At 44.5% G+C, this 23,406-nt stretch overlaps 1 protein-coding gene across 1 annotated transcript in view; it reads left to right on the top strand.

The window, feature by feature from the left end:
- The first annotated feature begins 305 nt into the window (after positions 1–305).
- The window catches only part of PDE6B (phosphodiesterase 6B), a 38,503-nt gene continuing 15,402 nt past the window's right edge, over positions 306–23,406 (top strand). Inside the window, exons 1-17 of the mRNA XM_030567298.1 lie at positions 306–881; positions 3,903–4,055; positions 4,934–5,023; positions 6,504–6,644; positions 7,233–7,307; positions 7,391–7,455; positions 8,908–8,974; positions 9,157–9,204; positions 9,365–9,514; positions 11,176–11,319; positions 12,562–12,627; positions 13,287–13,433; positions 17,006–17,113; positions 18,517–18,626; positions 20,266–20,353; positions 21,576–21,676; positions 23,145–23,252. Coding sequence (XP_030423158.1) covers positions 459–881; positions 3,903–4,055; positions 4,934–5,023; positions 6,504–6,644; positions 7,233–7,307; positions 7,391–7,455; positions 8,908–8,974; positions 9,157–9,204; positions 9,365–9,514; positions 11,176–11,319; positions 12,562–12,627; positions 13,287–13,433; positions 17,006–17,113; positions 18,517–18,626; positions 20,266–20,353; positions 21,576–21,676; positions 23,145–23,252 — 2,084 coding nt within the window. The 5' untranslated portion in view covers positions 306–458. The remainder of the gene's footprint in view (positions 882–3,902; positions 4,056–4,933; positions 5,024–6,503; positions 6,645–7,232; positions 7,308–7,390; positions 7,456–8,907; positions 8,975–9,156; positions 9,205–9,364; positions 9,515–11,175; positions 11,320–12,561; positions 12,628–13,286; positions 13,434–17,005; positions 17,114–18,516; positions 18,627–20,265; positions 20,354–21,575; positions 21,677–23,144; positions 23,253–23,406) is intronic.

Raw genomic sequence — 23,406 nt, 5'->3', positions numbered from 1 at the left:
GACCTGAGCAGTATATATTTAATTAGAATCTAAAGAGCTTATTTCAGTGTTAGAGAGGTCTACCAGAAAGAGAAAAACCAACATAACCATTTCAGGAAGATGGATACATCTGTGCCATCCAGGGAAAAGTGAGGGTGTTCTTAAATATTCTAAAAACATTGCTCTGTTTGCATGTAAGGTAGAGGGGAAAATTGACCTGCAGATTTAGTATGGGTCATTTAATCTGTCTGCTTAAGACCTGTCCTCCCACAGACTCACCTTCAACATTATTAAGGAATAACTTTCCTAATGACATTCACTCTTCAAAAGTGTCCTCAACCCCTGGCCATCCCAGGGGCAGCATTGCAGAGCATTAGAACTCCTTTTTTGGGGAGCACACCAGAAGGAGGAACATTTTTCAAACAGACAGTATTCGTGGGATAACATATCCCAAGATCTGGGAATCTAAAAGGTTCACCATGAGTATCAAGGAAGATGATGTGGAGAAGTTTCTCGATGGTAACCCTGCTTTTGCCAAGCAATACTTTGATAAGAAACTGAGACCAGAGCCGCTGAGCAGCAATCAGACATCAGAGGAGTGTGAGATACTTTTTGAATTGATCCAAGACATGCAGGAAAGTATTAACATGGAGAAGGTTGTTTTCAAGACTCTAAGAAGAATCAGTGGTCTCATCCATGCAGACCGCTGCAGCCTTTTTATGTACAGGCAAAGGAATGGCACACCAGAGCTAGCTACCAGACTTTTCAATATTGAGAAGGACAGCATGCTGGATGAATGCTTGGTGGCACCAGATTGTGAAATTGTCTATCCTTTGGACATGGGCATCGTGGGGCATGTTGCTCAAACCAAGAGAACTATGAACATCAGGGATGTCAATGAGGTAGGTTTTCCATTGGATTGCTCCGTTAATGGAAGATTCATAAGAACTAGATTTTCTATCAGGGTTTGTAGAGTTAAGGCAAATGATGAACAGGCATAAGAGAAATCAGTGCAGTAGAAGTCTCATTTACTGTACCAACCATTATGGCTGGAAACCAAAGACATGGTTGGGATGGTTACTTTTTTTTAAAAAAACCTTTCCAATGCATTGTGTGAAATATTTCACGGGTATAAATGAATAATTGAATTGTCAGACTGTTAGTGTGCTCTGAGAACAATGCCTTGTGTCACATTTTATATTGGCTCAAAATGGAAAACTCATCTAGTAAAAAAAAAAGTCATTTCAGAGCAGCAACTCAGACACTCGCTACAGTCTAACCCTGCACTGACTACACCCTGAGGCACTGCACAGAAACTGCAAGCCCTTAGAGAGAGTCCAGAAATATTTTACCACCCCAGGAATTTTTTCTGGCTCAAGTTTCTACCATCCAGTGTAGACTACTGCTCTTCAGAGATATTTTTGTGAGCCAAGGATTTGAGCCATCCTTAGCACTGATATGTGAACTCTCATCAGAAGCAGTGAGATATAAATTTTGCTCACACATCTCACTATTCTTAAGGGACCTGTAGCCAAGGAGTTTTATTTTTATAGCCTTATATATTCATATATGACCATTATATACCCTAGTTGAAGCATCTGAATCCAAACTGAAGCAGGCTAATCTGAGTTATAATCCATGTGACCCAAATATGATAGCTGGGATTACTTCATATATAGTTCTCTCATAACAACTCAGCCATCTGTCTATCCATTCAGCCAAAGCGCATCACTCTGATATCCAAATGCCTTAGCAAAGTTTCCTTGTCTTACAGGGTAGCATGTTAAGTGCTGGGGTGGAGGGGGGTTGTAACCATTCACTGCACTAAGAGCAAATCAAAGGAAAGTAATATTTTAACAGTCACATTTGCCATCATTCTCTATTCTGCATTTCAGAGCAGGGAGCCTCTGAGAAACTGCCATCTTTGGCAAGTTTCACCTTTACTGTTGTCATTCCTTGTACCCTATGTGTGCACTCATGGTAGGTCCTGGTCATGGAGGGTGAAGAGTATCATGTGGAAGGACAGCGCAGGGGTTGATGCTTGGGGGTAGTATGTTTGCGTAGGTCACTGCTGCTTACAATGCAGACTGCAGCCTATTGAAACAATTTGGGCTTCAAGGCTCCTGCTTTCAGTCCTAACTACAGTGCATTGCTGAGAGAGCCACCAGGTCAGCTGAAGGAAGTAGACACAACAGGCAGAAATGCCATCTATCTACCTGGTAGCACAGGGAAGGCTGGGAGGACTCAAGAAGGTTGTCTAGATCAGTATTACTCATGCTTTTTGATACCAGGGACCAGCTTGTTGCCTTCCTGGACTGTTTCTGGGAGATCTCAGGGACTGGCACCAGTCCATAGACCGGTCATTGAGAAACACCGGTCTACATGACCGGGGAACACAGCTCCAACAAAAGATGCTATCTCACAGGCTAGCTCTTCATAACGTTTTTTCATCTTTTCTCTCCCCTCCTCCTACTCCCACATCCCTTCGTGCCAGCATCCTTTCTCTGTCCAGAAGACAGTTTTATTTTAGACCAGTAATACCCAGACCTCAGTGGTTCAGGAGCCAAAATTAGCGATCCCCAAGACAGCCACAGCAGTGTGAATTAATTGTTTCATTTACTACGGTACTATATATTCAAATGTAAACAGTATGACAGGGGAAATATTGTTTTTATATATGTACTTATTCTCATAGCAAAATGACTGACCAAATATTATTATTTTATCAACTACAATTGGTTAACAATATTGTAAAAGCCTCCTGGTTGGTTAATAACTTAGATTGGTTAATACTTAAATCACACAGTGGCTTAATATCACAAGCTGCAAAGTGCTGCAGGAGACACATGAAAGAGCCACTTGTGGCTCGTGAGCCTCTGGCTGAGTATCCCTGCTTTAGACGCTTGGAGACAGTAACATGAATATAGGGTATTCCTGGGCAGTGCTGCTGGAGCCGTGCCAAGGGGACTTAGGGCTACCCTGCCCTCCAGGGGCAGCTGGGGATTCTCCTCCAGTAGAATCCCTGGGTGGTGCAGAGCCAGCTCTGTGCTATCCGCTCCCAGCACACACTCCCCAGCCACCATGTTCCAGAGGTGGAACTGAGTGTGGCCTTTATGGGGCTTGGCAGAGCACTCTGGTGATCTGGGGCTGTCTGAATAGCTCCTTTTCTTGGCACACAATCTGGCGCCATATTTATGAGAGCCCAGCACAATGCTGCTTCATCCCAACACACAATTCTCTGCTCCCCAGAGCATAGTAACTAAGTTACTGCTGGGTTATAAACAGGAGCACTTCTCCATCTTCAGCAGCTTGGCTTTTCCAGCCAGCACACTGGCAGTGGAGTGAAGGCTCAGCTCACTCCCCACCCTGCCCACAGGCACCCAGGGAAGGGGGCATAGCCTTCTTCTTAACTCTTCTGCTCCTGGGAGCAAGTCGACCACACAGACATATAAAGGGGTTCTCACAGGGAGGTTGTCCAAATGATAAAGCAGATCACAGACCCGCACCTGGGAGCTGTGGGTACTCAGCATCTTGGGGGGGCGGGGTGGGGAGGGTCAGGTGGCAGGAGACTAAAACTGGAGTCAAAATGAACCAACCATGATTGCAACTTATGAGTTTTTCTGGAGAGAATTTCCTGGTCCTTATTCTTTCAGATAGGGAACACTGCTAAAATCTCTCAAATATACAAGGGCTTTCCAAAACAAGTTACATGAGAACCATAGGAAAATAAACATTGGAGTTTAATAAACTCTGAATGCATGTTCAACCACCTCTATTCTTGTTAACGTGACGCTATTCTCTACGCCTCAAAATATACTTTAGGCCAAGCTTCCTTTAGGTGGCTTCACTGAGGAGATTCTGGCTTTAAGACTGCTCACATTTTGGACTATGCTTTGTTTTTCATTTTTCCCTCGTTTAAACAGTGCACTCAGTTCAGCAGATTTGTTGACGAACTCACCCAATACACTACAAGGAACGTCCTTGCAACTCCCATCACGAATGGCAAAGATCTAGTTGCTGTGATCATGGCCATTAATAAGCTGAATGGCCCGTTCTTCACCAGCTCCGATGAAAGTGTAAGTGTCCAAAAGATCCAGTGTAGATCAGTTTCTATCGTGCATGTATCTTTCTTAGGGTGACCAGATAGCAAGTATGAAAAATCAGGACTGCAATAGGCACCTATATAAGAAAAATCCCCAAATATCGGGACTGTCTCTATAAAATCAGGACATCTGGTCACCCTAATCTTATTTTGCATAATATATAGGCTCATCTAGACTAGGGTTGTTTGCAATAGCATAGCTACACTGGTGCCAATTCCCTTACTGTAGACCAGTGGTTTTCAAGCTGTGGTCTGTGGACCCCTGGGAGCCCACAGACTATGTTTAGGAGTCTGTGAAAGGTGACTGAAAATAAAGTTTCAGTTCCCAGAAAAGGCATTCTGTTTTTCTGATCAATCAAAAGCATGTGTGTAGCCCCACCTACAGGTCTAAACCTGTAAGTGTTGTCATTACCTCAGAAGCCCACAGTTTAGCACTCTTTCTCACACTGTGTCAAATGCTGTGCCAAGCATATGCAACATTTATAACTGAATTCTGTCCAGTCACTTTTCAGTCTAAAACTTCTATAGTAGGGATCCACGGACCACTGTTGAATGCCCAAAGGGTCTACACCTCCATTCAAAATTTGTTTGGGGTCTGCAAATGAAACAAATTTGACAACCACCGCTGTCGACACTGCTATGTTGTAAAATGGGCTTACATGGGTGCAGCTTACCTCAATAAATTATCAGGGCAAGTCACACTGGTAACAAGCCAGCACAAAGCAAAGTATTGACACGAGGATTGGTGTTAGTTTGAGTGACAGACTAACGTAGTTGCAGTGGTGCTATGAAATCCAGTACCCCCCGGGCCACCCTTTGGTTCAACTCAACACTGACTATTTTCCATTTCAGCTTTTCCTGAAGTATCTGAATTTTGCGTCCTTAAATCTGAAAATTTATCATTTGAGTTACCTTCACAATTGTGAGACTCGAAGAGGCCAGGTAAGATAAAGAGGCAGATCCCAGTAACTGTTTCATTGTCTAGGTTCAGAGCTATTTCTCCTGTACCATCAGCTGGGCCGAATATCTCATTGACTGGAGAAATAGGGATAAAGGCCCCAGCCTAGCCATCCTCTCAGATTCACTAGGCTCCACATGGGTGCAAGCGTCTGAGTGCACAGCTGAGGGCAGAATTAGGGATTCATTTTTCTGAGTGGTAGAACCATTTGTCTGTTCTATTAGTAATTCTTATTGATGAGATTACTCAGTATTAGCATTATTTGCTCGCTAATTCAGCTGAACAAAAATGTTAATTACACATAATTACTAAGAAACTGAATTACTTTGTAATGCTAAGTTATCCAGTTAATGACTAACTAATATGCATTAATATTGGAGGTTTAGCTGTAGCAGTGGGGGTTGATAGGAGCTAGGGTGACCAGACAGCAAGTGTGAAAAATCGGGACGGGGTGGGGGGTAATAGCAGCCTATACAAGAAAAAGTTCCAAATATCAGGACTGTCCCTATAAAATCGGGACATCTGGTCACCCTAATAGGAGCAGGGGAGCAAGAACAGAGAAGGGCAGAGGGGAATATATCCTAGTATAGTCCCTTTGAAAACCTGCAGCTGAACCCAGGAATCATGAGTCTTTACACTCCTCTACTGTCAGCAAATAGCTGTGCTACTGTAGGCAAAGTCATCCCCACCTCAAGACTGGGTGAGTCATTCTCCTTCCCCTCCATCCTTCTGAGACTGGTTAACAGAGGAAAGAAAGACAGGCTACTACTGCTACTAGTTATGCCATTAAGGCAAGGTTATAGAAGTCTGTGCTATGAATCTGAAGGTCCAAACTCTGCTGATGACCCAAGTTGGGTATGGTTCCACCTGATGGAACTTGGGTTTTGGTTTTTGAGTAAGAGTTATTTTTGGGATGCAACTTCCTAGCCTAAAAGAACTTTAAGGTTGCAAAGTCTTCAAGTCTGAAAATGCTAGAATTAACATTGCCTGTGCAACCCTAATTTGGCCTCCTTGTGCATATGCCAAATTACGGTTCTGCAGGCAACATTAATTCTAGCATTCTCCCCTTCTAATTGAAAACTTTGCAATGTTAATGTTAGTTTAATATATAGTTCAGGGGATGTAATAAATATTTTACTTACAGAACAGACAATTGCCACTGCTAAGTGAATTTTAAAACAGTAGGTAATTTCTTTAATTTCAGACTGTTCAATTTTGCATTACGCAGCTCAAACGTGGGATTTTACAAAATGCTGAATGTTGGCTTAATGCTGCTCCCAATGAAGTCAATGAAAAAAGTCGCACCCTACTAACCGAGCTGGAACAAGCAGAGTTAGCAGACTCTAAAATACTGTACTGTTGCATTTCTAGGAATCTGTGACATCTAAATATTATTCACATACTGTCTCAAGTATAGTTAGCTTTCCAGAAGGAGCGGTCTACAGATTTGGTTTTATTATTCAGGTGCTGTTGTGGTCAGCTAATAAGGTATTTGAGGAGCTGACGGACATCGAGAGGCAGTTCCACAAAGCTTTTTACACAGTGAGAGCATATTTGAACTGTGATAGATATTCAGTGGGCCTTCTGGATAGGACCAAACAGAAGGTAAGCATTCATGTGTATGGCAAGATAATACAGGGTCTTTAGGTTGCTTGCTAAACGTGAATTGGGCAATTTCTGGCATTAACAATGTATGAAATTCCAGGGTGCAGTCCAGATCAGTGGGGGGCAGTATCACCCCTGCCCTGCAACCTGGGGGCACCTCACAAATACTTTGTTGTTGTAGCTTCCAGCATGGGCGGCTCACAGACAGCCTGTCAGCATGCTGGTCACACCCTGAGTGTCTGTGTGTAACCACAGCCCTGGTCCAGAAGCTCTGACCCCAGCAGCCTGTCAGCACACACCAGCCAGCCTCTGGCTTCCAACAGCCTTGGTTCTTACTTGCAGGGCGACCCCAACACAGTCCTGGATTTTCCCTCAAAACCCATGTTTAGCGCTGTCCAGCCCTCTCCTGGACAGCTCTGCTATAGGTCTTGTTTTTAACATAGGTTTTGGGTTAATTTAGAGAGCATCCTAGAGGTGCATGGCAAATTATAATACTGGTAGTAGAACCCTGCCTGTTTCTATATCCTACCACGGGTACACTTATTTATATGTATTAAAATTAAAAGTTTGAGTTTTTTTTTAAAACAGGAATTTTTTGACTTGTGGCCAGTTCTAATGGGTGAAGTTCCACCTTATTCCGGGCCCCGGACTCCAGATGGCAGAGTAAGTGGATGACCTAGTATCCTCTCCATCCCCCAACTGTTTATTCTCACCACAAGCTTGAACCAGGATTTTTTTCTTTGTAGGAAATAGTCTTTTACAAAGTTGTCGATTATATCCTACACGGAAAGGAAGATATTAAAGTTATCCCGTGAGTAAGCGAAGCTTTAGTACCACGTCTAGAGCTATTTCCATTGCCTCTGTGTAGCACAGACTGATAGGATATGTATCTGAAAATGAAGGTCTCCCATGAGCTAATGAACAGCTGAAGGAACAATGGGACATGGAATTGTTGGTTGCTTCTATTCATCAGGAATTCAGATTAGAATGTAACAAACAGGCCACTGTATCACTGTGATAGCACTCACTCACAGGTAAAGTCACCACTTCTGTAGATACACAAGTCCACCTTTCCATTCCTAGCCCCTTCAGCCCAGTCCTTCATCACCAGCAGTCCAATCCTCCCATTCAAACGTCTTCTCTCCTGCCTTTCTTATTCACTGCCTGGTCCTCTGTCCCTCCTGTCTCATAGGTTCGACCTCAAAGCCAACTTTCACGCCTCTTCCTCCCATGCCCTACATCCAGGCGCAGTAATTCCTGTTGCTTTGACACGTCTAGAAACTACCCTCTATTCTTGCCATGAGATCTTTCATATCGGCCTTTGTCATCTCTTGACTTGATGCCTGTAACAGCTTCCTGCTTTAGCTTGCCGTATGAACTTTCCTCACCCTCCAAATTATTGCTGCGGAGAAGTGCCTCTCCTAGTTTGAACCAGGTCAGTCCCTTCCCTGAACCCATCAACTAGCATCCCCTAGCCACCCACTTCAAATTCAATGTTTGTTTTCCCTCTCATAATTCCCGTATAGCTGCCCTCATTGACTGCATGCCACCCTTTGAGATGCCTGCCCGTGTACCATGCTGCCTGCCTTATCAGTCCTTGGTCACCTCCTTCCACTTTGGACTCTGCCCTTCTCCATGCAGTCCCCTACACATGGCATGTCCCCGTACTCTCAGTTCTTCAAGATAGCTGCCTCTCCTTGTGCAAATCCCATCTTAGTGAAATGCTAGTGCACAGTGTACAACAGGGAATATGTCACCTAGCCTGGTTTTAAAAAAATCTAGGGTTGTAAGTCTTGACTACCTCTTGGTCATCTATTGCTTTGTATCTGTTTATTTTTGATGGTGAGCTCTTCCACAAGGGTCTGCAAGATTGGGCCTATTACATTTCCCTTCTTCTCACTGCCTCATTTTTCTTTCTTTCTTTTTTTCTTTTGCATATTGAAGTTTAGAACCATTAAATACATTCCCAGTCCCATTTTGTATCTAGTTACGCTCAAGATGAAAAACTGGGAACTGACTGGAATACCCCATGCAATACTGAACTCTTTGAATCCTCTAACTCATCTACTGCCCCATCTGTTGATAATGAGAGTCTGATCCTATGAATTTTAACTCATGTGAGTAATCGTTGGTCACACAAGAAGATCCTTTGAAATCAACAGGACTACCTGGCTGACTAAGGATTAGCCGTGTAACCTCCATCTTTAATATATGTAACTTCCATCTTTAATTTTTATTATACACACACTTTTGTTTCATTCAGAAATCCCACAGCAGATCACTGGGCACTTGCTACTGGACTCCCAACCTATGTAGCTGAAAGTGGCTTTGTAAGTATTTGACGAGAGCTTCATTGAGGGTTTCAGAAAGTCAAATTCATGTTTACTTTCAACTATGGAAGACTGATCAATTTAGCTGCTTTAACTAGATTTAAAATCGGGTATTTTAGAAAGGAAATTATTGAACTTCATGCTACCTGTTTGTAAAACGAAATATTTTTATGATCTTCTAGATCTGCAATATTATGAATGCTGCTGCAGATGAGATGTTTAAATTTCAGGTACTGTGAAAGCTGTCATAGCTGTTAAACAGAATTGTTAACATAAATGTAACAGATTAATTTTTTATACGTACAAATTCCTGTAACTTGTTGCATTACTGATGCACTCAGAAAATACATTTTATATATTCAACATCTTTCTGCTTGCTGTTGCTTCAAGGAAGGTCCTCTAGATGACTCAGGATGGACTATCAAAAATGTATTGTCTATACCAATAGTAAATAAAAAAGAAGAAATTGTTGGTGTTGCCACATTTTACAACAGAAAAGACGGGAAGCCATTCGATGAACAGGATGAGACTCTCATGGAGGTACAAGTGCTTACCCTTCTGAAAGTAGCTTAGGTGTTAAATGGGAACCCTGCCTAAGACCCAATAATTCTTAGCAGTACATGTGGTCTCCAACGTTTTGCAGCCCCTAATCTTTTCTTTGATTGTGGAGGTGTAACTCAGTAGCTCTAGGTCTAAGAAATTGATTGATAGAGAGATTTTAGGCAGTTGAAGATTTAGTGGTAACAGGCCCAGCTTCTGAAGGGAATTGCACAACACCTGACAAGCATTTTCAAGTTCTAGATCCTGTACACTCAAACAGAACTAGCAAGATCATTTGCAATATCACCATCTAAGCCAGGGGTGGGCAAACTTTTTGGAAGTAGACAGATGACCAATTCATTTCACATAAGCCATTGAACCGTTGAAGGCAAAAGTCTTTGGATCACTTGGGGTATGGCTATGCTGTAATAAAACATGGACAGCTGGCCCATGTTAGCTGACTTAGCCTTGCACTGTGGGGCTACACAACTGCAATGCAGACGTTTGGGCTCAGGCTGGAGCCTGGGCTCCGGGACGCTCCCTGATCAGCTGTCCTGGGCCAGGAACGGGTGTTTTATTGTAATGTAGACGTACCCTAGCAGCATGGCACAGATTTGAACCAGGAACCAAGAAGGCAGAGAATACCTTTGCATCCTTTTCCAAATCGTGAAGTGCCCAGTCTTGTTCTCACAGTTCTCAGTATTTCCCTTTCCAGCTGCACAGTGTTATCACCAATCCATATCCACACCAGATTCACTTTCGATTGGGGGCCAAATCCTGGCCCCATGACCTCTACAGTGCAGACACATTGTGCAGCCTGGCCAGACATCTTGGCTAAGGAGTTAAGCGTATCCTGAGATTAAATGGCTCTTTGGGCAGCTGCAGAGAGCCTATGCAGCTGTCTCAGTTCTGGGGGCCGAGCACAGTTTCGAGGAGTTTCAGGCCAAGAGAAACCCCTTTTATATTGAGGCCTGTTTGTTTATTTCCAGCCAACCAGTGTAACAATTGTTCCCTTAAAGGATGAGGCCTTTGGCTGCTTAGACAATCATAACAAAAGGGAAGTCAAGAGAGAGATGTAATTCCAGTAAAATCTAGATGTAACTTTGTTAAAGAACCTGTTAGGTTCTCAGTCTGTGTCCCAGTATCTCTGCTGAATGACTTGTCTTGCAGTGCTAATGTTTCCCTAGAGAAAACATGACTGTTACCGTTAAAGTTTTAAGCCTGATCTTGTCACCCTTACTCACAAGTAATCATTACTCACATGATTAGTCACAAAGGCTACCAAGCTATTACTCAGAGTTTGCAAGAACAGGCCCTCTGTTACTACTTCAGCAAGTGGAAAGGTTCTAATTTGTCAGACAGCAACTTGGAACGCCAATGCCTTTAATGGCAGAATGTCAGTTTCCAGTCTCAGGCTAAAACCACCTGACTGGCTATTTAAAGGTTTTGGGCCATATATACTAAGCCATAGTGTGTTGTGTTTTGTGGTAAGCTCTGGGAGGCAGGACATTTTGTTCACATCCATCTATAGACCTATTGATAATAAGATGTGTTAGACTATGAGGATGTTTTCCCTAGAAATAAACCAATAGCAATCAATGAGATACTTTAACATGCATAAGGAGGGCTCCGCTGTTTCATGGTTTCTTTTCTTTTTTAAGTCTTTGACCCAGTTCCTGGGCTGGTCTGTCCTCAACACGGATACTTACGATAAGATAAACAAGCTGGAGAATCGTAAGGACATTGCTCAGGACATGGTGCTGTACCACGTGAAGTGTGATAAGGATGAAATTCAGGAAATCCTGGTACTGCTTTTCAATTTATACTGTAATCAGCATACTGATTACAGTATAAATTGCAACTGCGCCTGAGAGAGCTTGCATTTATGTAGCATGTTTTGTTCCAAAGTATTGTATTTTACTACATGCATTTCTAAGGCACCCATCACCACAGAGTGAGTTTCCATTACATAATGGCCCATCAACATCCTAGTAAATGGGCCATATTCTCTCCTGCCCCACCCTTGTCAGAACTGTGATATCACCTTCAATAGGGACAGATCCACGTAGCTACTTCCTGGGAGCTTCCAGAGCTCCATTTACCTAAGGTCTGCACAGAGGGATGGCTCGTGATATGTGCCTTGAAGGTGGTAACGCTTCAGCTCAACCAGAGCTGACCAGAAAGAATTGCATTGCTGAAGAACTTCTGCAATTAATTTTAAACAAGCTTCGTACATACAGGTACACTTTACCATTGAGATGCAGTCACCTCTGGGGTGGGAGGACAGCTGCCAGGTGGGCAATGGTTGGGCCGGCTGGCAAAACCTTAGCTAAGGAAAAGCAAATGGTCAATGCTTAGTATTAAAAATGTATTTCAATGCTAACCCTGCAAACTCACTATAGGCTCTGAGAGTTAAGATGGGTTCTTTCCTTCTTGGGCATTATCAAGTCCTCACTACATCTGTGCAATTCCATTAGCCATAGCTGGGTTTCCACAGATTTCCCCAAAAGCATAGTCTGATGACAGTGATGTTGAATGGGCGTAGCAGAGTCTACAAGACCTCTACTCCTTGTGATGATGCTTGAGACAGAGAACCTAGCTTGAGTGTCAGTCCCCAGAGTGAGTTTGGAGGACAAACAGTTTTTCCACTTGACAATGGAGCAATGGGGGGAGGGATAACTCAGTGGTTTGAGCATTGGCCTGCTAAACCCAGGGTTGTGAGTTCAATCCTTGAGGGGGCCATTTAGGGATCTGGGGCAAAGATCTGTCTGGGGATTGGTCTTGCTTTGAGCAAGGGGTTGGACTAGGTGAGGTCCCTTCCAACTCTGATTCTATGATCAGAGAGATGCACTGCATATGGGAACCCATCTCCACCACTATCAGAGTCACTTTATAAGTCAGAACTGACCCTTAAGATCAGAAATGTAAGTAAGGTTCAGAAGAGAACATGTGTTTGGAAGTTGGACTAGATACCATTCCAAACATATGCAGCTTTAGTGCTGATTGTCAAGTTGCTGGTAAAATTAACATGTATGTGATCTCTGTAGCCAACACGAGAGAGGCTGGGGAAAGAACCAATGGAATGTGAAGAAGATGAATTGACAGTACTGCTGGTGAGTGCCCCATGCACCATTGACTTGACAGTAAAGACAAATAAGAATTTGGCAGAAGTAGGAGATCACTATCCAAGTTCTTATAGTGACACCCCCTCAGCATGGTATCTAGTCACCTCCAAATAGAAAGAACAGAACTCCCTCCTTCCCATCCATACAGGCATGTGGCATAGCCTAGGGTAATATCATTAGAGGCCATGCCTTCCAGAGATCTTGGGAACAGGCTGCTTTGCACTATCTCGGGCACAAGGCATTACCTAACCAGCACAATTGAGCCCCTACAGGACAAACCCTACTGAGAACCAGCTCAACTGCTAGGATCCTCCACTCATTTCGCTACCCAGAGCCAATACAGACCTAGGGCCACCACTGGCCTCTTTCACCAGTCCATGATCACTTTTGACCACATATGAAATCCACTTGGGGAGGCAGATCTCTTCTGCTAAATCCCAGCAGAGAAACCAAAATGGACTGTCACTGGAAGAAGCACTTTTGCCTTTATTGTTACCTAAAAAGCATGTTACAGTACTGATATTTGAGTAATCTGAAAGAATGCAGCAGCTCAAAGCAGCTGGTGGCATTTTTGAGATGACCCATGTCTGGCTTTCTGGGGAATGGCACACCCAGCATGGAAACAAGCCAAACTGTTTCTTTTTCAGAAAGAAGAACTGCCAGACCCCATTCAGTCTGAGATCTATGAGTTCCATTTCTCCGATTTCAAGTACACTGAACTAGAGCTTGTGAAGTGTGGAATTCAGATGTACTACGAGCTTGGGGTGGTGAAAAAGTTCCAGATTCCACAAGAGGTAGGTGTCGGTTTCCAGTGAGATGTTACCAAATGATGCCTGTGGACTCCCAACCTCGTTAGATCCCCCTGGGAGGGAACAGTAGCTATTGATTTACAGTTAGCTTTCTGCTACATAACCACTAGGGCGGGTGCTCTGAAGATGGAGTTACAAACACCCATTTTTTCCCCCATAGTGCTAAGTGGAAGGAAGAGGTTGAAAGCCATTGTCTCACAAGAGCAATACAGTTGCAGATACTATAATATACATCTTTAGAATTACCTTACTTTGCAAAGCGTAGCTCATACTCGAGGCAGTGGTGCTAACAGAATGCTGTTGCAGCCTGGCAAGTGAAATTTATTGCCATCTCGTGTAAACTGGCTGTAACAGTTGTGCAAACTCACAGGCAGGCCAGAGATTCTCCACTGCCCTGCACCTTGGGCAGTCCTTTACACAGGGCTGGCTCCAGGCACCAGCCGAGCAAGCTCGTGCTTGGGGCAGCAGATTCTACGGGGTGGCATTCTGCCCAATCCTAGGGTGTCATGGTTGCCTTTTTGGGGGGGGGTTCGCCGATCCGGCTCCCCTGTAAGGGGCGGTGACGCGGAGGAGGGGAGCGCCCTGCTGGGAGCAGGCTGCATGCTCCATCTCCCCCAGCTGGTGCCAGGTCTGCAGCAAGCCCAGCAGCCCGCGTCCTTCCCTCACCGCCGACCGGAGCGACACGCAGCCCACCCGGCAGGCGGTGCAGCAGTCAGGGCCGCGTGGCGAGCGCCCCATTGAAGCGCCCTGGCTTCCCCACTTCTCTCTCTCCCTCCGCCTCCTCTCCGCTAGCCAGGGCATGTCTGCAGCACAGGGAGTACCCCTGCACCCTGGCTCCGGCCGCCCCGTGGGTTTTTTTTGTCCTGCCTTTTTTTTTTTTTTTTTTGCTTGGGGTGGCAAAAAAGCCTGCCTTTACATCTGTAAAGGCAACCACCTTTACGGCAACCACCATTTTAAGTGAATGGAGGATTCTGATTTGGTACAATTTTGCCCAAGGTACGTGAACATAAAAACAGCCATATGGGTCAGACCAAAGGTCCATCTAGCCCAGTATCCTGTCTACCAACAGTGGCCAGTACCAGGTGCATCAGAGGGAAGTGACTACAGAATGTACCAGGCAAGGGAGAATCAGGCCCTTAGCTCCGCTTAGTGCTAAGTGAGACAATAAGCGTTAACATCCCTAATATTTTGGCTTCTACCTTAAGGAAACAAACTGCCAGAGATTTTAGACTCAGCACTTCCCGAAAACCAGAATAGGGCAGTGACTGTCTGGTAGGCACTAGGGTTTTCAAGGTCTCTGAACTCAAGTCTGAGAGCACTTCCCACTCCCCACTCCCGCCCATTGACGTCAGTCAGAACTGAGGATGCTTGATATCACAGAGGTGGTGCTTACCACCTCGCCGAGATTGGTGCTTAATGAGGCTCAGACAAACTTGCAGGGTTGATTTTAAAAAATAGCACCCCTGAAGTTTAGAAGAGATGTCAATCTTTATTCTGGGTATTAGCTCACCTCTAACTAAGGGGGTTGGGAAGAAACTCTTCTTGTGAGCACTTGGAACACCCATTTAAGGCTTCTTGGCCCTTCACCAGAAGCATCTGTTACCAGTCACTGTCAGACACAGGATAGCAGACAAGAAGGACCACTCATCTGATCTTTCTTATTAACATTACAACTTGATACTAAAAAGTAGGCTTCCTACTTGGGCCAAGAACTCAGGGGCGGCTCCAGGCCCCAGCATGCCAAGTGCGTGATTGGGGCGGCATGCCACAGGGGGCGCTCTGCCGGTCGCCAGGAGGGCGGCAGGTGGCTCCAGTGGACCTCCCGCAGGCGTGCCTGTGGAGGGTCCGCTGGTCCCGTGGCTCCGGTGGACCTCCCGCAGGCACGCCTGCTGCAGGTCTGCTGGTCCCACAGCTCCGGTGGTCCACCAAAGCCACGGGACCAGCAGACTCTCCGCAGGCACGCCTGCGGGAGGTCCACCGGAGCCGCCTGCCACCCTCCTGGTGACAGGCAGAGCACCCCCCACGGCATGCCGCCCTGCTTGGGGAGGCGAAATGTCTAGAGCCGCCCCTGCAAGAACTGCAGCTGTACTGGCTACGTTTTCAGAGCTAGCTTGCTCTGAGCTATCACAAGAATCACTGCCTTTTTACCACACATGTGCACAATTCACCTCCCATGCCTTTGCGACAGAGCCTGGAAAAGAGAGAAAGAAAGACTGGTTCTGAACAGGGGTCATGCCTTAACATATTACTTTGCTACTCTACTGCCAGACAGAAGAGCCTTCTGTAGCATCCAGTGCATTGTCTGAAAATCTTAATTCTTCACATTAGTGTTGAATCCCACCTTACAGTGAAGAGTTAATAACAGTCATACGTGGATTCTTTCACTTTTTAAACAAGATACTACGGTTATAAAATATGGGGTCTATAAAGAGAAAATAAAACAAAATTTTAAAAAGTTTTTTCTAAGTGCATTAGATTACAATCACTAGGCTAGGCAATTGCTTTTGTCAGCTGTAACTTCTCGCTTGCTATGGAACCATACACATCTTTCAAAAGAAGAATCTAGGTTCTTAATCACACCACTGAAATGTAGGAGAAAAGATAACAGAAAATGGAGCTCTAGGGTGAGATTAAGAAACAATAGTTATCTCCATTAAACACTAGACTACACAAAGAAACCAATGCCACCAAAGTATCCAACCCTTTGCTATTATACAATTAGATTCTCTCAAATAGTAGAGCACCACCAACCCTGACCTGATGTTTTCCCCAAAGAGTTATCTCCTCTCATTCTTTCCATACTTCTGTCAGACAGCTTTCTCCCTAATACAAACTAAGAAAGCAGAGCACCTACATTTTAAAGGGCCCCAGACTCCTTCCCTTCCCAGCATGCTTTGCTAGAAGACTGAGAGGGAGGCTCCCCCCTCCTTAACTTGGCATAAGAAAAGCTAGTACTTTTTTGTCACCTTTGAACAAGTTTTTCCACTGCCTTTTTCTGTAGTTCTTATCTGAAGCTATATTATCTTAGTTTTGTACGACTAAGGAAAAACCTTGATTCCTTTTTCCCCCCAGAGGGCTCAAGGAAAATAAACACAGTTTGTTGAAAAGTCTCTCTTTAAACAAAAAACAACAAAAAACCTTGAGGGTCTTTCCTAATTTTTAGTGACCACTTGTTCTGTTACAAGCTACAAGATCATAAAAGCAACTCTATTATTTAGAGTGGTGAAGCCCTGGAATGGGTTACCTAGGGAGGCGGTGGAATCTCCTTCCTTAGAGGTTTTTAAGGCCTGGCATTACAAAGCCCTGTCTGGGATGATTTAGTTGGGAATTGGTCCTGCTTTGAGCAGAGGGTTGGACTAGATGACCTCCTGAGGTCCCTTCCAACCCTGATATTCTATGATTCTATGATTTGTAGCTGATTGCTTTTGCTTCAAGAACTGTTTTTTCTAATCCTTTATTCTCATACATTTGTTCCCTGGTTGCTCCCAAGCACTATAAACTAGTTTGCTTCTGAGGCAAATCTGTTAACATTCTCTTGCTGCTCTCCTTTTGTGCAGGTGCTGGTGAGATTCATGTATTCTGTCAGCAAGGGCTACAGGAAGATTACTTATCACAACTGGCGGCATGGCTTCAATGTGGCACAGACCATGTTCACACTTTTAATGGTATATCTTATGTACGACTACTATCTTTTCCTTCTTAACTGCAAAGCATGGTTTTATTTACAGGGACTCTTACGCAGTGAGTAGAAATCTTATGTGTTTTCTTACAAGTATCTGCCAAAGTCCTTTTTCAAAAAAGTCTTGTTAATAAAAAATACAAAAGTTAATCTAGAGAGTAATTCACACAAGGCAAGTGGGTCTCAGTCCCCCTCTAGTGGCTATTCCACAAAAATTTATGACCCTGATATTACTGCTAGCTGATGAATGTTAGAGCTAAAGGATTACTGTACAGCAGAGCTCTGATACTGTAGCCCCCAAGTTCAAACCCAAGAACAGCTGTTTATAGCAGAACCTTTCCCTTCAAGGAGTTAACATTTTATGAACAATAACAGCCCAACTGGAGCGGTCTTAAATGGAGGAGAAAACAAGTCCACCCACTCTGAGGCCTGGTGCGTGCTTCTAAGATGTAGCAGGATCAACTCACTTTCTGAAGTGCTAGGGGGCTTGTCACGGAGTGTGGGGGAGTCAGGGTCCTGCACCCCCCACCTCCTGCAATTCACCGGGACTCTCAGCCAGCCAGTAAAACAGAAGGTTTATTAGACGACAGGAACACAGTCCCAAGCAGGCTTGTACGTACAACCAGGACCCCTCAGCCAGGTCCCTCCGGGGGGCAAGGATCTTAGACTCCAGATTTGGGGTTCCCTGCCTCTTCCCAGCCAGCCCAAAACTGAAAGCAAAATCCCATCCAGCAGGCTCTCTCCCCCTGTTCCTTTGTCCAGTTTCCTGGGCAAAGGTGTTAACTCGCCCCACCCACTTCCATGCTCAGGTTACAGGCTCAGGTACTGTCCCTTACCTAAAGTCACCCCCTGCTCTCCCCTCCCCCATGCAGACAGTTCCAGTAAAATTAAACGACAGTCCCAGGTCAATGCACCCCACTCCCTACTGCATCACAGAGCTGCAAGAGGAATTAGACATAATGCCTCCCTGAACTCCCCTGGGGCAAGGAGGCTCCATGCCAGGTTCAACACAGACCTGTGCCCAGCTGGTTTCAGACCACCTTTGGGAGGTGCTTGTCCTCTGACTCCATCTCAGGAGGGGATGAGGGAGGATATACGAGTTAAGGTCAGTACAGTACTCAGATGCTACGGTGATAAGTACACTGACACATAAGGATCTCTCATATACATAACTAAGACACACATGCTCTGATCTTGAAATGTGTTTCCCCTTTCCTTTCTGCAATTCTTGTGCTGATTCTAGAGTGTGTCTTGTATGTGGCTTCACAAATTCCATGCTTAGTTCTTTAATTATGTTTAGTGTAAGAGACTCCTACTCACCTAGCAGACTCACTCGGATTTATTTTCTGTCAGAAATACTAACGAAAGCATGTGATTCTCTCCCCCTAGACTGGCAAACTGAAGCGTTACTACACAGACCTTGAAGCCCTTGCTATGGTAACTGCAGCTTTGTGTCATGATATTGATCACAGGGGCACCAACAACCTTTATCAGATGAAGTAGGCACTTTTCTATTGCTTTAAATGATTCCAGTCATTGGGCGCGTGTAGTGGTGGAGTGGGATCTAACCGAATTCACACCACACTCTGTTCCCACTGACACTCTGACAGCTGCGGAAGCTGTAGTTTGATAGGCTATTGTAGCAATCGGTGTTTGGCCAAAGCAGCAGTTCGTTTTTTAAGATGGGACATTAAGCTAGAGAGATATTGGAGGTAGGGGGAAAATGTTATGCATGACCCTCAAAACTTGAGCTTCAAAGGGGGAGCCAGGAGTGACCTGGTCACAACCCCTGCTGGGTTTCTAAGCAGCAAGCTGGGTCAGCGTCTCATGGGTGGTTACTCTTTGCTGTTACATCAGACATTCGGCTCATGGTTATAGTCTAGGGCAGAGGTGGGGAAACTACGGCCCACAAGCCAGATGTGGCCTGTGGGACCATCCTGCCCGGCTCTTGAGCTCCCGGCCGGGGAGGCTAGTCCCTGGCCCCTCCCCTGGTGTCCCCCCTCCCCCACAGCCTCAGCTCGCCATGTCGCCAGTGCTCAGGGCGGCGGGGCTGCGAGCTCCTACCAGACAGTGTGGCTATGAGGTGCTCTAGGCTGCACGGGGGCGTGACTGGCTCCAGCCAGGCGGCGTGGCTGCCAGTTCTGGTGCTCTGAGTGGCATGGTAAGGGGGTGGGGAGCAGAGGGGTCGGATAAAGGGCAGGAGGTCCCGGGGGATGGTCAGGGGGTGAGGGTATGGATAGGGGTCATGGCAGTCAGGACAGGGAGCAGGGGGGAGTTGGATACAGGGTGAGGTCCGGGGGGCAGTTGGGGGGGGTCATGGGAGAGGGCAGTCAGGGGACAAGGAGCAGGGGGGTTGGATGGGTTGGGGCTTCTGAAGGGGGCAGTCAGGGGGCTGGAAGTGGGAGGAGACGGATGGGGGCCAGGCCAGGCTAGGCTGTTTGGGGAGGCACAGCCTTCCCTACCAGGCCCTCCATACAGTTTCAGAACCCCGATGTGACCCTCAGGCCAAAAAGTTTGCCCACCCCTGGTCTAGGGGAAAGCGTACAGCTAACAACAGCACACAACCTCACGACTTCGGGGGCTAGTCATGCCCCTCCTCCACAAGTAATGCACCCACCTGCCATGGTGCTTGCTGGCTTTATTGCTCTAGTGCTACTCCCACTCCCTGTACAGGATTTAGCTGTGTGCAAGGATTTCACTGTCAGGGCTTTGCACTGGGATTTCACAGATGTTCTGTAAAATCTAGGAAACTGTGCAAGGGCTACTGCTTTTCCTGTTGTTTTAAATCAATAAAATACGTTGAATTCCTAAAGTAGAATAAACCTGCTCACACATTACAATAAGGGCCATTTATTAAGGGTTAATAAATGATTCAAAGATATAAGCATGTTAGACTTGAGTAAGTGTTTAGATGGTTTATAAATACTGCAGTGAAAAATGTTACAGCTGGTTAAAAGCCAGAAGAATCGTTTGATCAATTGATAAGCCATTTAAAAATATTATCTATTAAACCTTTATCCACTAGTTAAACCTAGATATAAAGTGTGATAAACTGAAATATTAAAATAAGACACTCTGTAAAACTCCCTTGTTCATTAGTGTTGTACTAACTTTTGAATTTTTAATTTACACAATTAGATCTCAAAATCCGTTAGCAAAACTTCATGGTTCATCAATTTTAGAGAGACACCACTTGGAATTTGGAAAGTTCTTGCTTTCAGAAGAGGTTTGTAATGTACATTATTAATGGAGGAATTTGGTTGATTTGCTGTCAGCTGAATTTTAATTGTTCATCACTCTGCAGTTTCACTTTGCAGGGGTTTGTGCCAACATTTTACTTGGGTTCAGATCTCTGAGGACTTGAATTTATTCCACCAGTTCACTTAAAGTTTTACATATGAACCAACTCCAAAGTCAAAGTGAGATTCGGTTAAAATGGCAGATTTTCTCTTGGGTTAGTGGTGAAAACATGTAGAACTAAAAAGGTCACCTGGTTTCCTTGCAAAATTCTGGTGCACAAACTGTTTTACAGTGCCTACCATAATGGGCTTAAGGTGCTACCACCATGTAAAAGCTAAACAAATCAGCCTGAGATTGCTCTTGAGATTTGTGAGCCTCTTCCCTGAACATAGTCCATGCATGTGATGAAACTGAAACCAGATGCCATGGGGTTCACGCAGCTCTAATCCTGTAAAGGAGAATCTTCAACTCCCATGTTTTATCAGACACTTCCAAATATCTGAAGCCTGTGAGTACTTCCCTTTACTGCAGACATTCCCTCTATCGCGTACTTTCAATCCTCTAGCTAGGGACAGTGAAAGACATACCTCTAGTCTGCCTCTACCTTCTGTAATTTGGCATGTTCATTATATATATCAAAATGCCTTTCACCTACACAGCACTCTCCATCTGAGGCTCTCCCGGAACTTTACTGCCTTGCCTCACCACTGCCTAGTGAGGTAGGCCAGTGTTGTTCCAGTTATACAGATAAGGGGGAAATGGAGGTGCAGAAGTTAAGTGACTTGCCCATGTTTTAACAGGGCATCTGTGACAGAACCAGGGAGAGACCTTGAAGCAAAGCTTACAGGGTTCTTAAGTAAGAGGACTCAGAACCCATAATGCCCATTGATTGTCTTTAATCATCCTTCCCCCACTGTGGGCCAAATCCTGACAAATTCATTCAGTTAAACTTTTACCTCAGGCAAACTCCCATTGAAGACAATGGGAGTCCAGTTATACATTGAGTAACTATTTCAGGGTATTGGGCCCCATCCAATGCCCATTTAAATCATTGGGTGTCTTTGCATGGACCATGGGAATTGGATTGAGCCCTCAGCCTGCATTTTGATTGTAGCTGAAGATGTTACACAATGAATTAATACCCATATTCTGAGATGAGCAATCCACCGGATATCGAGAATCATGTACTAAACTTTGTTTTCCTTTAGTCCCTGAATATCTACCAGAATCTCAACAGGCGACAGTTTGAGCATGTGAATCATTTGATGGAAATTGCTATCATAGCAACTGACTTAGCACTTTACTTCAAGTAAGTGAGTCGTGTATTTCAGCAAACACATTGCAAATAGCTGGTCACATTTGTCTAAAACATCACAACTAATTGTCCAGGCTCGTTGTTGGCAGAACTCCTATTAACAGCGGCTGTGTCTTCAGGAGACCCTGTGTGTGCTGTCAAGTATTACTTAATTTAAAATCATTTTAAAACACTGATTTTGATTTAAATACGTATTTTTTCCTAAATTGATTTTTGTGAGTTTTAAACTGCTAACAGGGTGATTTTGTTTTCCTGGTTTCTTTAGTTAGCTTCCTTATTAACACATTACACTTTAGATTTCACAGTAAGACGTTTCACACTAAAAATACTGATCAGTGCCAAAGAACAGTCCTTGGTCTTGTTAACATCCATTGAGAATAGCATAGCCCCAAACAGAACATAGACAAGCAAATGGCCCATGCTATATTTGCAACTAACCTTCCAATATAATTAATTTCTGCGAGTCATGACCAGGCTATATTCATCCATCAGGGTTTGCAGTATGAAGTCAGAGACCTGGGCTCCTAAGCAGGGCCAGATTTCCTATTTGGCACAGTAGGCACATGCCATGGGGCACTGGTGTTTTAGGGGCACCTTACCTCTCTAAAACTGTGTGCAACATGAAGGTCAGCTGTAGGCGCGGGAGAGGGGTGGGAGGCAGCACTGAAGAGACCATGCCTAGGGATGCGTAAGGTGTAAATCTGGCCCTGCTCCAAAGTCACCTAGTTGTTTTGGAAATCACAGTCCTTCATTGCCTAAATATGGGCTTATCTTTAGGCTCCTGTTTTGAAAATGTCGGACAGCGTATACGAATGTTCACAGTAACTTCAGTGTACTGAAAGCGTAACTTCACTGTTAGCACTGAAGCAGTTTTATTGAGAAGTGAACATTTTATGCCACTAAGAAATATTGTTGGAGCGATGGTGGTGTTTCTGATATTTACATGGCAAGGATCTGTAAACTGGTTAAAACTTAATAAATAAATACATACAATTTTAGCTGCTCATGCTGCAAACACACGGGCAAATGATGAACTTTAGGCAAACGAACAGTCCCAGTGAAGTTAGGTACCTGCCTGAGGATCAGAGTTAGTACTTTGGCTTTTGGCTGCGGTACTATGGCACTATATAATAGTAGCATTTATCATTTAGTTCAGTATAAGTTTTAATCTAAAGTTGCAATAGCACAACTTTTCAAGCTGTATTTACAAAGCCTCAACCTGACTAAAATGGATTTTTGCAACATTTAAATGCTTTACAATTATTTAAAACACTCTGTCCTGTTTAAAAGATTCAAATAACAACACATCGTTGTGGTGGGCACTTGGCTGGGGTAAAGCTCTGGCAGCAATTGTTGGAATGAGTGATTGCTCATGTGCAATGTTTCCATGGGAAATCAAAATGAGATCTGCTAGCTCCATATTTAATGCATTCATTTCCCTATCTCTTTGGGTGTTTTGAAGAAAGAGAACTATGTTTCAGAAGATTGTTGATGAGTCCAAGACGTATGACAACGAAAATGCCTGGACTGAATATTTGTCTCTGGAGACCACAAGAAAAGAGATTGTCATGTGAGTAAATAAAAACCTCTTGATAGGCAAATGGTGCAGTGACAACTACGCCCCCATTCAGTAAGTGTCTACTAAGAACCGACTGCATAGTTTAGCATAGCATGCGATATTTTCCTAAAAGGGATATTAAGACAACATTTTAGTATTTAATGGA

Source organism: Gopherus evgoodei, chromosome 6, assembly GCF_007399415.2.
Source record: "Gopherus evgoodei ecotype Sinaloan lineage chromosome 6, rGopEvg1_v1.p, whole genome shotgun sequence".
NCBI lineage: Eukaryota > Metazoa > Chordata > Testudines > Testudinidae > Gopherus > Gopherus evgoodei.
Note: the sequence above shows the minus strand (reverse complement) of the source record. Positions and strands in the feature narration are given on the sequence as shown.